The sequence below is a fragment of the Gambusia affinis genome, linkage group LG07 (assembly GCF_019740435.1).
Source record: "Gambusia affinis linkage group LG07, SWU_Gaff_1.0, whole genome shotgun sequence".
NCBI lineage: Eukaryota > Metazoa > Chordata > Actinopteri > Cyprinodontiformes > Poeciliidae > Gambusia > Gambusia affinis.
In genome coordinates, this window is record NC_057874.1 from 6,558,906 (window position 1) to 6,577,813 (window position 18,908).

Consider the following 18,908-nt stretch of genomic DNA (forward strand, 5'->3'; position numbering starts at 1 on the left):
TGTCGAGAGTGAAAGAATCGGAAGATTTAAGAAATGAAGAAAGTATTACCCGAGCGACGACTGAAGCGGTTTAGTCTTGCCAGCAGCAGGAAAATATTTAAAGTTCTCAAAACCCAGCTTTTGTTTTAACAGTCCACTTCTGCTTATTAAATCATTAGCTAAATATCTAGCTGGCAACCTAAATATTTAGCAAGCTAGATATTTTTGGTTTGAGCTCAATATTTAGTTTGTAAGACAAATATTTAGATTAAACAATATATGTTTAGTTTAGAAATTAAGTTTTTAGTTTGGAAAATAAATAGTTTGTAAGCTCAACTATGACATTACCTATTGTGAATATTGGTTTCAAAAAATTAACATTTTTTGTTTTGTTTTGAGTGTTTCTTCTGCTTAAAATTAGTATTTTACAATGATGCTATTTATATATCTTTTCATTTTAGTCTTTAAAATACCATTATATCCACATAACTTTCATGATTTTCTGATCATTTACTCTGTACTTTCTTAGCTTTTTTCACAGTACCTTTTCAGTCTCACTTGAGTAACTGTTTGCATGGCTAATTTTTACTTTTACTTGAGTAAAAATATAACAAAGTGGTGCTACTATTAGAATAATTTGGTGCTTGGGAGTTTTGATGGCACTCTTTGACAGTTTCCTCTTTCTGCCACCAGGTGGCGTACGTACTGTTCCTTTAACTTCAAACATGAACTGTGCTTCCCAGTATCATTCTGGTGTCAGGTCCATTTTTGTGTTTCCTTTTTCCTGCAGTGAAATGTGACTGTGTGTCTCAACCCGAAACCACAGCTGCTTTGTGATTGTGTGGTTCTATAAGGATTTCTACTTAAAGTAGGATTTCTTGTTGAATTTGGATGGAATTTAAGTAAATTTTGCTAAAATATTTAAATTGTTTTAGTTAAATGTATTTATTGCTACATGAACCAAATTTGCTGTTTAGGTTAAATCATTATAGCTGCATCTGTAATATCGTACCAGGTACGTTTAGTGCTATAACAGAGCAACATTACACACATTATTGTGTAACTGGCTTCTGTGTGTGTGTGTGTGTGTGTGTGTACGTCCTCCCTTCAGGAGCTGGTGGATGTGTACGTGGAGTACCCTTTCTTTGTGCGCGGGCAGGGCTGGTCGTCCTGCAGCCCCCAGAAGACGGCCCGTCTTTGCGGCCTGCAGTGCCGCCAGCTCAGTGTGGGAGACGTCTGCTTGGCCCTCACGCCCGTCTCCGCTCCCGAGCCACTGCCGTCAGGCTTCCCGTGGCCAAAAACTGGCCCCAAAGAACCCGAGGACGGTCTTGGTTCCCCAGAGGCAAACGCTGCGCTGTGCAGTCAGGTTCTACCTGAACCGAAGGAGCTGTCAGGGGAGCAGGGAACGGGGATGAAGGCGTCCCGCAGGAGGCACTGTTCGGCCCCGTGAAATTCAACCACTAGGGACACAGTTTTCAAATGATACATGGTGCCTTGCAAAAGCATTCACACCTTTTGAACTTTTTGACCCCTTGGCACATTAAAACCACAAACTTCAGAGTAATTTCCCAGGGATTGGTCAATACAAAGGAGCATAAAACTGGAAAGAAAACGGCAAGCGATTTCCATTATTGTCAGAGGTGGGTAGTACTGGTTGCATTTACATGAGTAACTTTTTTAGGGGGAAAAAATGAAGAAGAGTAGTTTTAGTACTTTTTACTTTTGCAAGTAATATGAACTATTGCTACTCTTTCTTTATTAGATTTATTTTCCATTTAAAGAAACTGACTTCAGGATGTGCTGTGGTGGCGCAGGGGTTAAGCACAAATACATAAGGAGGCCTTAGTCCTCGATGTGGCCGTCGCAGGTTCAATTCCCGGCCTGGCAACCTTTGCTGCATGTCTTCCCACTTTCCTGTCAATTAACTATCAAATAAAGGCCACTAGAGCCAATAAAACCTTTTAAAAAAAATGCCTATAAAGAAACTGACTTCAGAGATAAAAACTTTTAGAACTCTGCTACATCTGAGCTAACGTTTAGGCTAATCTGATCGTAATTACTCAGCATTGTCTTACTGCTTAAATTAAATCCTCGTTTTACTTTGTCCCCCAGCAAAATTCCTCTGGAGCAATCTGGTGCACCAACACTGGCTCCAGCCCAGGGGCCCACATCCTTGTAAATCTGGCCCCGGTGGTAACACGTGGAAATTGCTGATCATAGACGGTCTGACTGAGCTTTAGCTGTTCTCATAAGAATAAATGTCCAGAATTAGCAAAAATGAAAGAGTCCCAAAAAACTTTCAGCTGTAATTGTAGCAAAAACTATGATTGCAATTTGTCTTATTTCTAAAGCAAAAACGAAACATGGAAACCATGAACATTTCCTTTTGGTCCACCATACAGACTCCTACAAAAAGGCATTTGTGGTTGTAGCGTGACAAAAATTGGAAAAATTTCAGGGGTGGGAATGGTCTTGTAAGGCACTGTCGATCTGGGATTTCTTTGGATTTGTGCTGTGATCAGCGTCTTGTCTTTCTACCTCCTGGATCATGCTTCTGTACTTGACTTATCATCTTTATTGGCTTTTAAGTAGTCTCAGCTAAAGAGGACAGCTACAGAGAGCTCACCTCTCAGGGTTAAAGGTTATGTTATATGTCGTCAAGTGATAACGGAGAACCAAAGCATGAATGTTGCCTTGGTGAGTTGCACTGTTCAGATTTAAACTCCTTTTCTTGCAATTCTGATGATATCTGCTCCTTAGTGGGATTTCTGCCTCTCAGGTCTTTCACTGCATCTAAAGTTCAACTCTCTACTGCCAAATAACACGTGAACCAACTGATTCTGAACTGCAACACTTGTAGAGCTTCGTTCTACCTCTCTCTTCAATGTAGGATCTGTGTTTCTGACTAGTGTGGGCTGTGACGGGACACGATGGAAGCACCAAGCAGAGATACTTGTTTTGTTTGTTTTTTCTGGTTTTTTCTAGTTGAAATTGTGTAAGAGAAAAAAGAAAACAAACAACAACACCCAAATCATTTTAACGGGATGAAATTAAAGAGTGAATCACGTGACTTCATCTGTAAACATTTGCACCCAGTTGTTATCTGTCTTTGTTTTCATTTCGTAGCTGACGACAGCTGGATGAAGAAAGCGTTTATGATCTAATACAGATAAAATGGAAAAAATGCAACAGCGACGAGCTTAGCGAATGAATTCCATTTAAGTTAGGAGTAGGACGAAATATCAAGTGATCAGTTTTTACTCAGATGCATGAATAGGGCTGGATTCACTTCGAAAATATAAAGAGTGACGAGCAGGTGTAGTTTTTGATCAGGACAAAAACTACAACTTCACACCAAACACATCCGGCGCTTCAAGTTTGACTCCTGTGCACTTTGAATGCAGACATTTTGCTCTACACGTAGCGTTCTCCGTGTCAGACGTGTCAAAATCGCTCAAGGCATTGTTTTCCGTTGCCGGCCCATTTGTCGGACACATTGGACACTCTTTACGCAGCAAACGGTTCAAATCGTGCCGCGCTAGATACCTAAAGCGCGCCCTCGACGCGCCTCCACATAGACTGCGGCTGGCGCTCAAAACGCGTTTGATGGGAACGCACCAGAAGAATATAAATATTATTAAATCACATTTTCAGCTGCGACCAGTAAATTTTTGTTGCGTGCAACTATGCAAAGTGTAAGCGCTATTAGAAAATAACCCCTGCGCAAGGGGTTAAACAGCAATGTTGAAGTTGAGGCCTAAGTCAAGACCTCTAAAGGGATTTTACGCTGTTTTTGGTTTTTAAATGGCCAGGTCAGCATCTCATCTCTAATTCAGAATCTAAGAGTTACTATTTGTTGAACTGTTCCATGCTTTTATTATTAATCCGTAAGTCTTTCTCTGCACACACAAAGGAGCATATTTTTTTCAGCATTGTTTTTTTTTATTATTATTTTGCCTAAGATTGAGATCAGTCCAAGTTTGAATAGCTCAAACCTGGACAGAATGATTCAACAGCAATAACATATTCTTTTTTGAAATCGTAACTCCATTTGGTGAAACGTAAAAGGAAAAATTCAAGCCAAACCATCCATCCAGCTAGATGGACTCCAATTTTACAATTTCTTACCATTCTCTCATATTTGACTTTTTGTTAAGATTTGCAATGATTTCCATTACTCACCAAAGAGCTGATTTGGTGAAAAGCTAACTCACAGAGAGGTTTTCAATCCACCTTTGCTTTGTCTCCCTCTTCATTTCTTGAGCTCCTGATTGAGGAAGTAGAACTACCTGCAGCTTTTTTTGATCAATAAATACTTCACAGAACCCAGGCGCAACAGGAGATTTCCCATGTTGTTCTGCAAACAAACACACATGAAGTGAGACCAACTCTCTGAGCCGATAGGGTATTTAGCTGGTTCCCGTTACATAACTAAATCTGTTTAAACTTAGCTTTTGGTTTTGTGCCATTTCTAACCCAAAAGGACCATGTGTGAATGTTCTTATAGATAAAAACCCCGCCTGCATCTGCTGTTTCCATTTCACCTTTTTAATTAGGTAAAGTTAAACATCTGCAGCTTTTGTTTGACACTTCAGGGCAACTGTTGTTTACAGGTAATGGACACTCTATAAAGATGAATCACTGCAACCTTGTCCATCCACACTGCCAGGTGGCAAACATGTCATCAACTGGACTTAACAAAGCAAATAGGTAAGAGCCTCCCACCGGATAATTACAGCGTGGATTGTAAGTTTCAGCAGGTGACGAGTTATGTGCGATGAGTAGCATCTCATTTCTTGGAGCAACCATATAAGAAGACGCATCATGGAAAATGTGGCGATGGGCTTCAGGAAGCTCAAATTATTGGCCTGCATCAAGCGAAGGCAAATGACCGCTGGACCTACTGAGATGGAGTCAGCAACTGTCCAATGCGTTTTTAAAATTGGGATCAATATTAAGAAGAACCATTATTTTTATGTAAAAACATATTTTTGGAAAAAATTATCACGACTGTTTTCTTGCTTAGAAAAAGATTACTTAAAGCTAAACTATGTCGCTTTTATATACACGTACATATAGAAAAAGATGTTTTTTTCATATTTGTTTAAATTATCACATTGTGACAGATAATCTGTGATAAACTGGCTCCTCTGTCTTCTCCCAGTGTTCCCAGTACTAACTGCAGAAATACACCACTTTAAGCTATTCATGAAAATTAAATTGTTAAAAAATAAAACAACTCAAGGCTGTGTTCAGTTGTAAAAGTAAAAACATTTCCACACGCACAACGCGAAGGAAAATCAAGGGATTAAAATTAAACAACCGTGTCCCCTTAAAAAAACTAACAAAAAAAAACAACAATTATCCAAGGATTCATTGGATTCAAATTGTGCAAGAGTAGTTGCATGCGGTCAAACCTTAACTCAATAGAAAATATTTTGGATGTGCAGAGCAGTGTGACTCTCCCATCATCTCTAAAAGATGGGGGTGAAAATGTTCGGCAAATCTGGACAGACTGCGGACGCTTTCAGACGACGAGTGCCGTAAAGCTGAAGGCGATCTGCTGTGACAAAATTTTTTGGCTGGGCAGTGTGTGCAGCTGTCAAACATCGCACACCTGACCCAGGAAACCCAGATTCATTCAGAAGACCAGACGCTCCGCTGCAAATCCAGTATGTGATGCTTCAGATCCAATCTCTGCAAACTGTTAACTTCCTCTAAGTTTGGTTTGTGCTTGAAAAGTCTTCAAAAGTCTGAAATTTTCTCCTTTTAGAGAAAGTCTGCTGTAGCTGCTCCTTGTCAGCGATCCACCACTTTGGGAAAAGCGTTTGCAGACCAGAGAGTCCATCTTCTCTTGTGTCCAGCCACTCCTCTTTATGCCTCATGACATTCTTTTTCACTTGTAGAAGTCGGGCAAACGGCATTAAACAAACCCGTTAATGACAGCCGCAGGCTCTGACCACCATGTTGCGGTACTTCTTGAGGATGACGTTGGAGCTGTCGTCAAAGTACAGCACCGAGATGCCATTGAGCTGCGTTGGGGCGCAGCAGGGCTGGGGGACTGTCTCCGGGTTGATGAAGTGCACCTGCGGTTAGAGGAAGTACGAGTTAATCTGCAGAGCGCGCGGAGGCTGTTGTGAAAATGCCAGCGATTAGGGACTGTTTGGGACTTACCAGAGTTTGCACGATGGCGTGATTGGTGGCATTCATGTCAGAGTTGAGAGGGAAAGCACACTCGCCCTCACAGTAATACGCAGCGTAGCCCTCCGGCGCTATTATCCAGTCCTGATCAGAGGAAAACCACAACCACAGTAACTGACGCTGTCTACAATAAAACTGCGTGTAAAATGATATCCTTTGCTTTGTACCTGCCATCCTAAGTCTCTGAAACTGACATAGAGCTCGTGTTTCTTACAGCCCTCTTTTGATAATCCGATGGCATCTGAAACATGCAACACCAAAGTTTTAGCACAAAGACATCAGGGAGACTTCACTCCAAGCTGGCAATATTTAACTTCTTAAGTACCAGATCCGCCCTCTGCTGCCTTCAGTGCTTCTTGGACCGCCTTCTGTTGTTTGGAGCGGTTTGACTGCCGTCCCTTTTGGCCTGGGGCCGAGCGAGCGCCACGGAACCGCACCTCGTTGACTTTAAAAAAGACAACGAGAAAAGGCTGCTTGTCTTTAGGCCCACTCCCAGTCAGCAGCCCAGCTCTTCGGGGATTCCTCTTCTGGCCTTTGCAGGGAAAGATTTAAGTCAAGTCCAGTTTATTTGTGCAGCACATGTCAGCAAAGTGCTTTACGTCATAAAAACATTGTAGCCAATTTGTCAAAAGCCATCATCAAACTCATCAAGCAAATACGCACCAAATATGTTGATCAGCTGTCTGATTTTTTTTTTCAGTGCCACTAAACAGGATATTAGACCTTTGATTCTATAAATGTTCTTCAGGTTATAGAAGGCCGACTTTGTAGTTGTCTTTATGTGTCGATGAAAGTTCAGGTCAGGGTTCATCACTACACCCAGATTTCAGGGCTGATCGCTAGTTTCCAGCTGTAACACTCTTGACTCTTGATCTTTCCCCTTTAGGTCCAAAGATGATATTTTTTTTCCGCGTCAGAAAGGCATGGCACATCCACACACTGACTTGTTCTAAGCATCTCTTCAGTGCATGGATGGGTTCAAAGTCACCTGATGACATTGTAGAGCTGTGTATCATCTTCATAGTAACGGTACCTAATTGTATTTTAAAGTATAAAGAGCTGGCTAAATGTGGCAAAAATACACATCTAATTTCCAACAAAACTGGGAATTATTCTTCTACAGTAAATGTGAAAAATGTATCTTCTGTAAATACAAACTTTGCGACGTCAGTGCAGGGTAACAGTCGGTACTGACCGTTGTCGTCCTCGAGCACCAGGTGCAGTCCCAGGTTCTGCTCAGGGCTGAGCTGCCACAGGGTGCTGGTGGCGGTCAGATCAAACACAAGCCATCCGTCATCTGAAGCCCAAACGTCTCGCTGATCCAGCAGCAGCAGTGCCACTTCGCTGGAAGAGCAAAAAAATGTGACGCGCTATTCAATCAATGGCGTTAATTAAAAGATGACACAAATGATTTTATTTTATACACCAAGATAATTGAAGATTTAAACCTTTCTTGGGTTGAGAAAACATGCAAGACGGTGATTTTTAGATACCTCCTTTATTTTATGAAAGTAAGCTTGTCCTTTAAAATGTATAAAAAAATATTTGGTGTTTAGATTATAATATAAAGCTCTGGAAAAAATGAAGAGCCCACTGCCCTGAACCCCGTTGAAAACCTGCTGGTTATTCCACCAAATGTTGATTTCTGAACTCTTCCTGTGTTAAAACATTAATATTGTTGTTAGTAAATGAATATTAACTTGTTTTCTTTGCATATTTGAGGTCTGAAAGTGCTGCATCTTTTTTAGTATTCTGACCATTTTTCATTTTCTTCAAATAAATACTCAATTTTTGGTTGGAATTTCAGAGACATCTTGTCAGTAGTTCGTAGAATAAAAGAACAATGTTGATTTTATTCAAATATTTACCTATAAAGTGCTGCATATATGATTTAAAAATTTTTTTAAAAGAAGCTAGATCACTCTCCAAAACTAGTTTTGGCATAAACAGGGGTTCGGCTCTCAGACCTCTCGTCTTTGTAATGAATTTCAAAGACAATTGAGCTGCTTGCAGACGTCAAGGTGACCCGTCCTGCTGCCTTCGGGTCTGTTTGGGGTTTTCTGTGAATGACAATGGTGTTACTTTACCACCATCGTCAGACTTACTGACCCAAATCAGACACCTAAGTACCGAGCTTCTGGCACCACAGTGATCACCCTTTTTTGATGGAAATGAAGGTTTTTACTCTCATTCAAGCTGTTGGTTCGTTCTAGACAGAAAGTCTGAATGTCACTTTAGAACAATTTAGAATTAGTTCAAAATGTGCGTGTTGTACGCAGATGACGTTTTTCTTGACCGTTGATACCGTAGTTGCATCAACTATAAAACATTTTGCAACAATTGCAGCTACAAATCTCTGGAGATTTTCTCCACAAACTTTGCCTATTGAACAGTTGTCCATTCCTTGTTGCAGAGCAGCTAAAGGCTAAATAAAGCATCTACAAGAATCAACCTTCAGGTTGTAACGGTCTCAATCAATCTAAATCCCGTTGTTGTTGTTGTGTGGTTTGGTACAAATGTTAGATGAGACTTTTCATGGCTTTCTTTCAACTTTTCCCCACTCTTCTGTAAAAGTCGGTTTTCTTGAGCACAAGCAGTTGTCAGGTTATCCCGTTCTCAGATCTCTGCAGCTCCCCCACTGTTACCTTGGACCTCTTGGCTATGATTAATGCTCCCATTGGTCCACCTGTCAGTTTAGGTAGAAGGTCATGACTTGGTATGTTTGTGGTTGTGCCAAAGTCTTTCCATTTTCTGATGAGTCGTCAAAGCATTTCTACGTTAAATGTTCAGAGTTTGGGATTCTATTTTACACGCCAACCATGACTTAAACTAGTCCACAACTTAATCCCTGACTTGTCCGCTGTGTTCCTTAATCTGGACGTTGGTGTGAGGTCGTTATTGTTTTCTAATAAACCTCTGAAGTGGCTTTTGAGGACAGTTGGTTGCGTTGGATTTTTTTTTTAAAGACGTTCAGGGAAAATAATCCTTCTTTTAAGATGTTTACAAGTGAAAATCAGGTACAATTTGTCTTACGATTAATAATTAGGCACTACTTTGTGTTGATACACTGGCATAGATAAATATAGCGTGAGAATGACGTCGGAAACATTTTATATAGAATTAGTTACATGTTTGAACATTTTATTCAATAATTTTTTTACCCTTTGCCTGTGAGGATAACGTTTCAGTCTTTCTATTGTCTAACTAGCCTTTTGTATGTGTTTTCGTTTAAAGACCGAAAGAAAATATAAATTAAAAAAAATAAGATCATTACTGAATCACCTCTTTTGAGAAAAAAAAAACCCTAGTCAACGCAAAAAACACAAAAAGGATAAAAATATGTTGTCTATTTCATCGGAGAACAATTCCACAAGACAATTGCTGATTTTTTTGTTCCAGCATGAAAGAAATGGTTGCTCAAATTGCAACTTTTTACAAGACTTGTTCCACAGACCAGCAGATTTACTGGGACTCTGAGGGCGGGGGGAGCAAAGCAAAAGCTCGAGATCCTCTTTCATCCAAACGTTACAGCAACGGTTGTGTTCTAAGTGCCCGAGGTTTTGATTAGTCCGAAAAGGTGTCATTTTAGGAGTTGCTCGTCGAGCTGTAATTAAAGATGGTGTTTTGAGTACCGAAAGTGGCGAAGAAGAACCAAAACAGAAGCTGGCAAACAAAACACAGCGAGCGAGGCGGGAAAAACAAAGGAGCAACTCCATGTGACGTCCAAGGGATATTTGGTATCACTTGTGGTGTGAGGAGTGCGGCGAAATTGCAGGTCTCCTGAGAACAGTCCTGTTTGGATACTGTGAGGCCAAAAATTGCCGCGGAGAAAGTCTCTGTGTTTTCTGCAATTAACACTAACGTCTGTCTGCAGAAACATTTGGGCTCTGACATTCACGCGAGCTGAAGTGGCATGTGTGGGGCCCGGGTGCTTATCTAGACCATATGAGGATAATCGGACAAACCGATCCGACGTTTATAGCACTTTAAAGGTCGCCTGGAAAATGTTTTCCAATCGTTTTGCTAAGCGTGAGCGAGTTAAGGGACTTCTACCTCGTCACGATGGAAGCACTGTGAAAAAAAAAAACCTTTACTGTTCCACCCTGCACAATGCTGGAGTCCGTCCAGTCTGGGAGAAATTAAACATATCCTCGTGTTAACATCCTTCTTTTTTTTTTTTATTGCGATAAACAAGTCTGGAGCTCGTTTAAGTCAGACCCAACCGATTAAAATTCAGTCTGTTCGTCTCCAAAACTGCAGAAAGTTTTGACACCATCATTAATGAAAGAGTGATGGAAAACAAGATGCTTAACTCTCTTGTGGTTAGTACTGTCAGGGGTGGAGGGGGAGCGTGTATGAAATGTGCTGAGCAGGAATGAAGAGTGTGACACCGGGACATGGTCACCTGTCTGGAGGCTCCTGGAGGACCTGGTAGACACTGACTCTGAAGGTTTCGTTCCCGTCACGCTCCCGGATGAAGTCCTTGTAGATCCTGAACTCTGCGGCAGTGATGGCCTCGCCCTCTGGAATACGGGAAACGTCGAACCGAAACGCTTGCGTGTGCGGCCAGACCAGGAGGTCACGATCCCCGTCAGCTGGCAGATGGAGAAACGGAGAGAGAGGGAGACAGTCGTGACAAAAAGCTTCTGATTGAAAACCTCGTCCGAATGACGATGCCGCGACTCACGCTTGCAGGTTCTCTTCAGAGAATTTGCCTAAAATTCATCCGCCTTCCCATCACGTTTGAAACTGATTCCCTGCCAAACAGACGCTTCCCCACAGCATGATGGTACCACCGCCATGCTTTACCTTCTAAATGGTGTGTTCAGGATGATCCGCCACCAAGCCTCGTCTGTTCAGAGGGCCTTGCTTTCCTCATTTGATGTTTCTCTGCAAACTGACACTGGAATTTCTTGTAGTTTTTTTTTTTTTGCACCTCAAGCTTTCTTCCTCTCATGTTTTCCCCTTTAAGGCAAAATTGGGTTCTGCACAAATAACCTCCACAACTTTGACTCTGACCTGTCTGTGTTGCGCGCTCTGCATGATGCTGTTGTTTCATCAATCTCCTCTAATAAAGCTGCCCAGCCTGTAGAGATCTGCTTAGATCTGCTAATAAGATGTTTTAATTACATGAATGTTTTTAGAAATAAATAAATAGTATTAATAATAATAAATTAATTAATAATTTGTTTTAAATGTTCCATTAGATTATAAACTTTGTACTTCTTTTTTTTTTCAATTTTGTTCGCAAAGATTGACTTCTTCATGGGAAAAATGTGTTTTGAAAAAGAATAGAATAGAATAGACTTTATTGTTTCCCAAGGGGAAATTGCTTATTCATTGACAAGATACTTTATCCAATGTGTTATATATAAATAAATACAATTGTACTTTACATATACAAGTGACAAAAATTATTTTTATTACATTATATATACATAAGTGTGATATTGTAAGCAATTTAATATGACTAAATATATATATATATATATACATAAAAACTAAAGAGAACTAAGACAAGGACAAGCAAGCACATTAATCTATGAAGGAATCTATAAATTAGTCCATGGAAAACTTAGATTTAAAGACTAAAAATCAAAATTTGAAGGCTACAGGTAGAAGTGATTTCCTGTGGTGCATTTTGGTGTCATCAGTCTCCAAAATACACCATAGAGTGCCTCAGGATATTATTATTATTATTATTATTATTATTATTATTATTATTATTATTATTATTATTATTATTATTATTATTATTATTATTATTATTTGTTTTTTTGTTTTTATACAAGTTAAATTTTTTTCTAAAATCACCCAAACAAAAATCTAATAGTATTAATATTTTTTTTTAATTAAAAAAATAAAAACTAATTTCCTGTAGTACACATGTTGGTGTTACCCTTTTTTTCTTTTTTTTAAAGTGTTTTAGAAGAGTTTTAGATTTTTTGCAGCTCTGACCCAGTTGTATACCGTCAGACCAAGAGGCAAATAAAGCGCTTTGGATTGTGAAAGGTGGTGACCCCAGGTCTACCCCATAAAATCCCAAATGAGATACATTCAATTGTGGGGATGTTGGGGAGCATATGGCAATAAAAGGCATAATAAAAAGCAGTTTATTATGGTAAACCAGTCAGTGGTAAACTGTTGTTTATTTAAACGTCCCTCTGCTGGGTGTTCCGCTTCCCGCAAGCTTGGAAGAGCTCTGTCAGGAAAAAAAAAGCAAAATCCTACTTCCATGAGTGGAATGACTAATGTAAACATTATTTAACTCAACTCTCCCCCCACATACACACACACCCCTTAAATGTCACTATGGGGGATGGAGTGAAGATAAAAACACGTTCGCGGGTCGCCTTGGCTCTCCGTTTGAAATCGCACACATGTGCTGACCACAAGAAAAGGCCTCGTTCGGGCTCTGCCCGGAAAACCGCAGCAGCAAGTGCACTTCCTCGAACGCGCAACACAAAAGTACGGAAAGCCACACGCCAATTTCATGTGCGCCCTCACCGCCCGGGTCGGCTCCCACCACACCTCCGTAATCATCTCGCAATGCGTCGCCGCGCAGTGATTTCCTTTTGATTGGAGAGAAGAAAGCGGAACAGCGGTAACCGGTGGCACCACAAAGGTTTCCACCCATCCTGAAGGGTTTTTTTTTTCTTCCCCAATAGTTAAAAAAGCAGAAAAAGCTGTGAGACGTTTCTTTAGCAACCAGGTGTACCCTTGAGAAGGGACAGTAGAGATCTCTCTCGCTCCTTTAGTTTGAAGCACCATCCATCCATCCATATCGATGACATCATCCGGAGATCACGCGGACGGCTTGTGAGTATCTGAGAAGGACATCATTACGTCTTCTCATGGGCCCTGACGCTAAAGAAGAAGAAGAAGAAAAATCCGGAACGTTTCTTTTACGGCACCGCACGATGACTCACATTCCTCTAAAAACCCCTCTTAACATAAAAACACACACATGCCAGGAGCCCTGAGTGCCGCATTCTGAACCCTGCTAGTCATTTGTTTGACCGCAATTAAATGCTGCAGGGGGAACTGGGGGTGATTTTATGAAAGCAATAATTGCTTGTAAGGACTTGGTGTGTTTACGTTTGGGCCCATTAGCTGCACAGATCAGACCTCAGATATGCAAACTTCCCTCTGGGAGACATTTCGACACTACAGATTGCTCCTGACGCTGCGGGGCCACACAGCAACACGGCTATACTGAACCTATATGGACTTTTTTTTTTTCTTCTTGTTTACAGTAAATCAATTTCGTTGCAAAGTCTGAGGTCATAATTACGCGTTGTGAAAGGTTATTATTTGATAAGTGAAGTGAATTGTGAAATTTCTTATTGATGTAGAACTCCGAATATCCTGGTGAAAGTGGCGTCGGTCTCCTTCTGGAAACTTTGACGATGATGTTTGATATTCATACAAAAGACAACGACAACCATTAAGCAAACCACACATAAATTGAGTAATAAATAAGTAGGAGCATAAAGTTTTATGGCACAATTAAAGTAAATATCAAAATGACCCATTTTACTATCGTCTAAGCTTGTTTCTTCCTGCTTTGGTTCAAAAAGTATTTCTCGATTTTTCTGCAACTGGTCAGCTGGATCATCACCAGATATCATAAATTCATACGGTTCCTGTGGAGAACACTGGGTGAAGTTTTCAACCAAAAATAATACATTAAAATGACTAAACAGACCTTCAATTATTGGGATTTTAAAGGAGTGATTCTGAAAGGTTATTCAATTAATTGCCCCCTAACAATATAAGACATGTTAAGGAGATTAATTATTATTATTATTATTTATTAATTTATTTTATTTTATTTATTTTTTTTAAGGAAAGTAGACCAAATCAATTGTCACAACCAGCCTTTAATCTTCAGAGCGCTTATGAAATCCAACCAGGGTGCTGGTTTGTTAGATCTCCCACCTACTCATGACTTGCTGCTTTTGCTGGCACCGCATAACAGCGCGACCACGCACCGAAGTGTTTATTTACAGCGTGCCTGTTTGCCATTTATGTCCCATCTCAAATCATCGGCGCGTCACATTTGGAAGGACGTCTTGAAACGATTGTAAAGCCACCAGGAAACAATGCCTTCAGTCAAATGCGGTGGAGAAAAACAGCTGGGCGAAGTGAGCTCAAAAGAAGAAATGCCACCCACCAATTGTCTGCATTTTGTCTTTTTCCTCCCTTTCCTGCCTCAGAACTCTCCAAATGTGAAACCGCATGAATGTGCCTTTGGTGTTTGGGAACATATTTCCACATCTCATTAGCTGAAGTGAAAAGTTCACCATTATAGCTGCGCTGAATGGGACGTTCTCAAGACGTCCGATTGTTCTACAGTCGATTTAGGGTGTACATTTTGAATCTTGCTGCGGATATGAGCAGAGAATGAAACCTGGTTTCGTTCTCTGCACCCGCTCCACGCCCAGAGGCAGGTTTGCTGGTGTAACAAAACAAGCACAAGCACCATACAGCCTGCTGCTTCCCCCACCACACACATCTATCTTTGTGGGGACTTTCCATTGACTTCCATTCATTTCTTCACCCTAAACCAGGGGTCCCCAAAGTTGGTCCTCAAGGGCCGGCCTCCTGCATGTTTTAGTTCTGGTAGGGACCAGGCTTCGGCCCCCACAAGGAGCAGCGGGTCCCCACAACGCGGTATGTGTCAGGAAAATGGTCCCCACAAGGTACTACAGACAAACACACCTCAGAGCTTTCCTGCTCTAAGACAAACAACTTGCTTTCCTACCTTTATTAACTCAGTGCCTCTTTGGTTTCCCCAACTTTTCATCTGTCACCGACCGATCACAAACCGCCGGAGCACAATGCACAGCGGCAGCTCTGATAACCGCAGAAAACTCTCAGTTACACGTTAAGTTGTAAGATTGAGCAGAGAAATCCGATGTATGCACGTGCCCACAACGTGTGCAGCATGGCAACGATTTATCACAACGAAACTGACCCACGGGTACCTACTGACACACAGCTAGCAATTTACAGGTGTATGTTTTCAAAGGAAGTACGCTGTCCTTTAATTACACAGTTTGCAGTATCAGGAATCAATAAAAACTGGTTTCTACCATGTTCCAAATTCATTTGAATTTAGCCTCAAAACCGCGAGACAGCCTCCACACTTCAATATCTGACAGTCCCTTAACGGGGCAGTATTAAGTAAAAATTATTATTTAGAGCCTTACGACATGTAACAATGTTATCCCCTTATCAAAATCACACCTGCGGTGTTGCCTTCATTCTTTCATGCATGTTGAAGAAATCCTTTAATCTGCCATGGCAACCATTGAGATGTACCAAACACCTGAGTGGACGTAGCACCACCTTCGAGGATGAAGCTCCTCTGAGCTGCAGTTTCCAAGCTCATCTTCAGAGCAGCCATCTTTTGTATCTCCCCCACTCAGCTCCTCCAGACTAGCCAGCAGCAATTAGCAGGAGCTGTGCATATGGTCAGCACTTTAATCAAGCTACTTCTCAGTGAAATGTTGGTAAAAACGTTAAGGGTTAATAGAGGAGCCATGTTGTGTTCACTTTCTGAAGGCGGAGCTTCAGAAAGAGCAGGAGTTTTTAAAGATACATAGCCCCAGTTTCAAGGCACTAAAACACAAATTCAGGTGTCTTTTGAGTCATATTTGATACCTTCAGCAGTCCTATGGCAACTGAAAGTAACATAGTTACTTGATTGTGCTATAATATTGCACTACGTGCCTAGAAAATTCATGACGCTGCCCCTTTAAGAGCAAGGGAATCAGATGGTGCCAAGTGAAAATCAGCAATTGTGATCACCTCAGCAAAAGTGCAAAGTTTCTCCTTTCGATCCTCCCATGAATCAACACACGAGATGAAAAGTGTGATACCAAGAACAAAAGACCAACAGCGTGAGGAGTCTTAGAGGAGAAATTCAACATGGAGCGAGTTTTATGATCACAGTTACTCTTCACACAGAAAGATGACTTACGAGCGGAAGACATTTGAAACAATCTTCCCAGGCATGGAAAGGCCATCGCCAGAATGTCCAACTCTCTTCATACATCACGTAGCATGTTAAGAAAGTTTAATTTAATGACAGTACAATTACAAAGAACTCCAAAAAAAGAAAGTCATGAAAGACGATCGGCTGTTTCAGCAGGAATGCCACAATAAAAGAAGTCTTCTCTCCAAAACGACTTGAGGGCCGAGCATTGTGGGTTTGCCCAGCTGCGTTGTAATGAACCACAAAACCTCTGGAACAATGTTCTTTGAACTGCTGAGACCCCAAAAAACGAGAAGCCTGGCTGCTCAGAGCACAGCCTGCACCAGGACCAACACACATGTCCAGCACGGTGGTGGAGTGCGGATGATTTGGACCTGGGCTCTGGAACTCACTGGGAACCTAATCTGTATACAAAAGAATTTTTAAAGGAAAAAAAAAAAAGAAAAGAAAAGCTATTGACCATAAATTTCAAAAAAATAAAAATAAAACTCCAGAAAGAGTTTATCTAATAAAGCCAGAGATGGAATGAAAGTGAAACTATGTGAGTATGTTGCTGTTAAAGGAGGCTGAAAGAGATACTGAAATTTGGATTTTCTTTGTTTTTCCCCACACATTCCGACATTAATTTGGCTTCATCAAAGGTTAGATTTTAAAATTATTATTTTGTTCTGCTTTTTTTATGTTTTATTGGAATTTTACACGTAAACACTGACAATTGATAGAGGATATTCTTTCTTTACGTCTGAAACGTTTTGTTGTTCTTTATGGATGACGTTAGATAGCGTCACCGTCCTAAAATAATGGCCTAGAAGTGATTTTATTTTTTTATTTTTTATTTTATTTATTTATTTTTTGCCTAAGTCATATTTTGGGGAAAACATTTGTTTGTTTTTTGTTTTTGCAACATCACTTTTTTGGGGGGCGGCGGGATTACTTAGCCCATCAGGAAGGCGATGGTATTAAATATTAACCTGCTGTAATGTTTTCCAGGTTAAACATTTCCATGTCTCACACGCAGCAGCTTCATTGTTACGATAATATTAATCAGTGTGAGCGCTCACCGAGATTGACGAAGCTCATCACCGTGTCCGCGTCGTCCAGAAAGCGGCCGTCCTGCGGGCTCACCGCCGCCGACGCCTGACCCTGCAGAACCGCCCTGTACCGCGAGAAAGCGCGCGGCTCTGCCTCCGTGGACACGGTGTTGTACAGATCCAGCATGAACGTCGGCGCGGCGTTGTGCTTGGTGCGAGCGTGCGGCCGCGGGCGGTGTGGCAGGCCCAGGATGGAGAGGATCTCCCGCTGGATCTCCCTGCGCTCCTGGCTCCGCAGTCTCCGGTGGATGAAGCTGGAGCGCACCTCGTTGTCCACGGAGAAGTTGGAGAAGGAGACGCGCGTGGCCGACGCGCAGGATCCCCAGCACGACAGCAGGAACAGAGCGGTCGCCAGCATTTTATTGTCCATTTCTTTTAAACACTCCCAACTTTTACGCACGGCTCTAATCCAAAAGGAGACGCCGGAGATGCGATCTGTTTCCCCAGACGGTCCTCGGACATGTGCAGAGAGTTAAAAACACGCCTCCCACTATCAACGCCGTGTGACTTTCATTCATTCATAATTCCCCGTTCGCGCTGCAGCGAGCAGCCGTGATTCAGCCACGCGCGCTTCTCTGACGGTTCCACGGGGAAAGGATTTTTATTACGGCGCTGCGTCAGAGGAGGGGCGCGAGCGGTTCAGAAAAGGACCAACACACGACATTTGAACAACAAACTCTCCATAAAGTTTTCTAGAAATTTAATCCAGTAAAAAGATACACGTTTAACAGACGAAAGACACCAAAATAAATGGGTTAGATTTCAACCAATGTTGTTTACAAATGTGAACTAATGTGAATTGAACTAAATTGTCTTCTCCTAACGTCTTATTGGATTCGTCCCCCCTGCTTTGTTTAAAATAAACCAAAATAGAAGAAGGTTTCAAAGTCTTCTCTGACAAGGGTGACATATAGGTCATTTTCCTGACGATTCGGGGACAAATTTTGTTGTAGGCTATTTCCGAAATAAATCCAACTTACAAACAGAGACGATGATGCAGTTCGAATCTTAGGGGCAGTTCTGCACTTTTGCTAAGTGAATTTATTTTTCACTGATGATAAGACACTTCACCTGCTGCTTGGATAGGTACGACAAAATAACAACAACAACAAAAAATGTGTTAAGAAATATTTTTCTTTATTTTTATTATTATTTTGCAAACACAAATTTGTGATTGAACTGTTAAACATTCCATTCACAAATTAAAATACCTAATTATTTTTGATAGCCAGTTTTTAGTACCGTCTAAAACTTATTTTTACAGTGCACGGAGGAGCGGATGGAAGACACAAAGTGCCATTTATCTTAAATGAATGGGTGTGAAGCTTTGATATTCAGTTGAAGGCTCGGGGTCAGAGTGCCGTCTGGTTTTGGATGAGACTATTTAAAGTGCTGCTGTTTAAAAGTGAGATCAAGTAGATCGGCATTTAAAGTCCTTTTCTCTCGCATGTCCTCGGGACTCTGAGGCCAGCTCTTACACAAACTTCCCCCCGTATCTGTCTATCATAAAGTGGTTTGAATTGTTGTGAACAATCTGCATTGAAAACGGGCAAATCCCATAATCCCCTTTACGGCGCAGAAATTCTTTGAACCGAGACAATAAAGGGAGGCCCGCCCTAATTGCTGAGTGATCA

General features: G+C 41.2%; 2 protein-coding genes across 3 annotated transcripts in view; one reads left to right on the top strand and one right to left on the bottom strand.

The window, feature by feature from the left end:
- Positions 1 to 3,062, top strand: part of LOC122834329 — a 15,257-nt gene extending 12,195 nt beyond the window's left edge. For both annotated transcript variants that reach the window (XM_044122677.1, XM_044122678.1), the window contains exon 4: positions 1,091 to 3,062. In XM_044122677.1, the coding sequence (XP_043978612.1) occupies positions 1,091 to 1,429 (339 nt within the window). In that variant the 3' untranslated portion in view covers positions 1,430 to 3,062. The remainder of the gene's footprint in view (positions 1 to 1,090) is intronic.
- A 597-nt stretch (positions 3,063 to 3,659) lies between these two features.
- On the bottom strand, positions 3,660 to 17,807 carry LOC122834332 (bone morphogenetic protein 7-like). The gene is made up of 7 exons (XM_044122682.1): positions 17,245 to 17,807; positions 10,586 to 10,775; positions 7,376 to 7,524; positions 6,506 to 6,712; positions 6,348 to 6,421; positions 6,154 to 6,264; positions 3,660 to 6,065 (listed from the first exon to the last, which is right to left on the bottom strand). Exons 1-7 carry the CDS (start codon positions 17,642 to 17,644, stop codon positions 5,916 to 5,918), a joined length of 1,281 nt encoding a protein of 426 aa, XP_043978617.1. The 5' UTR covers positions 17,645 to 17,807; the 3' UTR covers positions 3,660 to 5,915.
- Between the last annotated feature and the right edge of the window lie 1,101 nt (positions 17,808 to 18,908).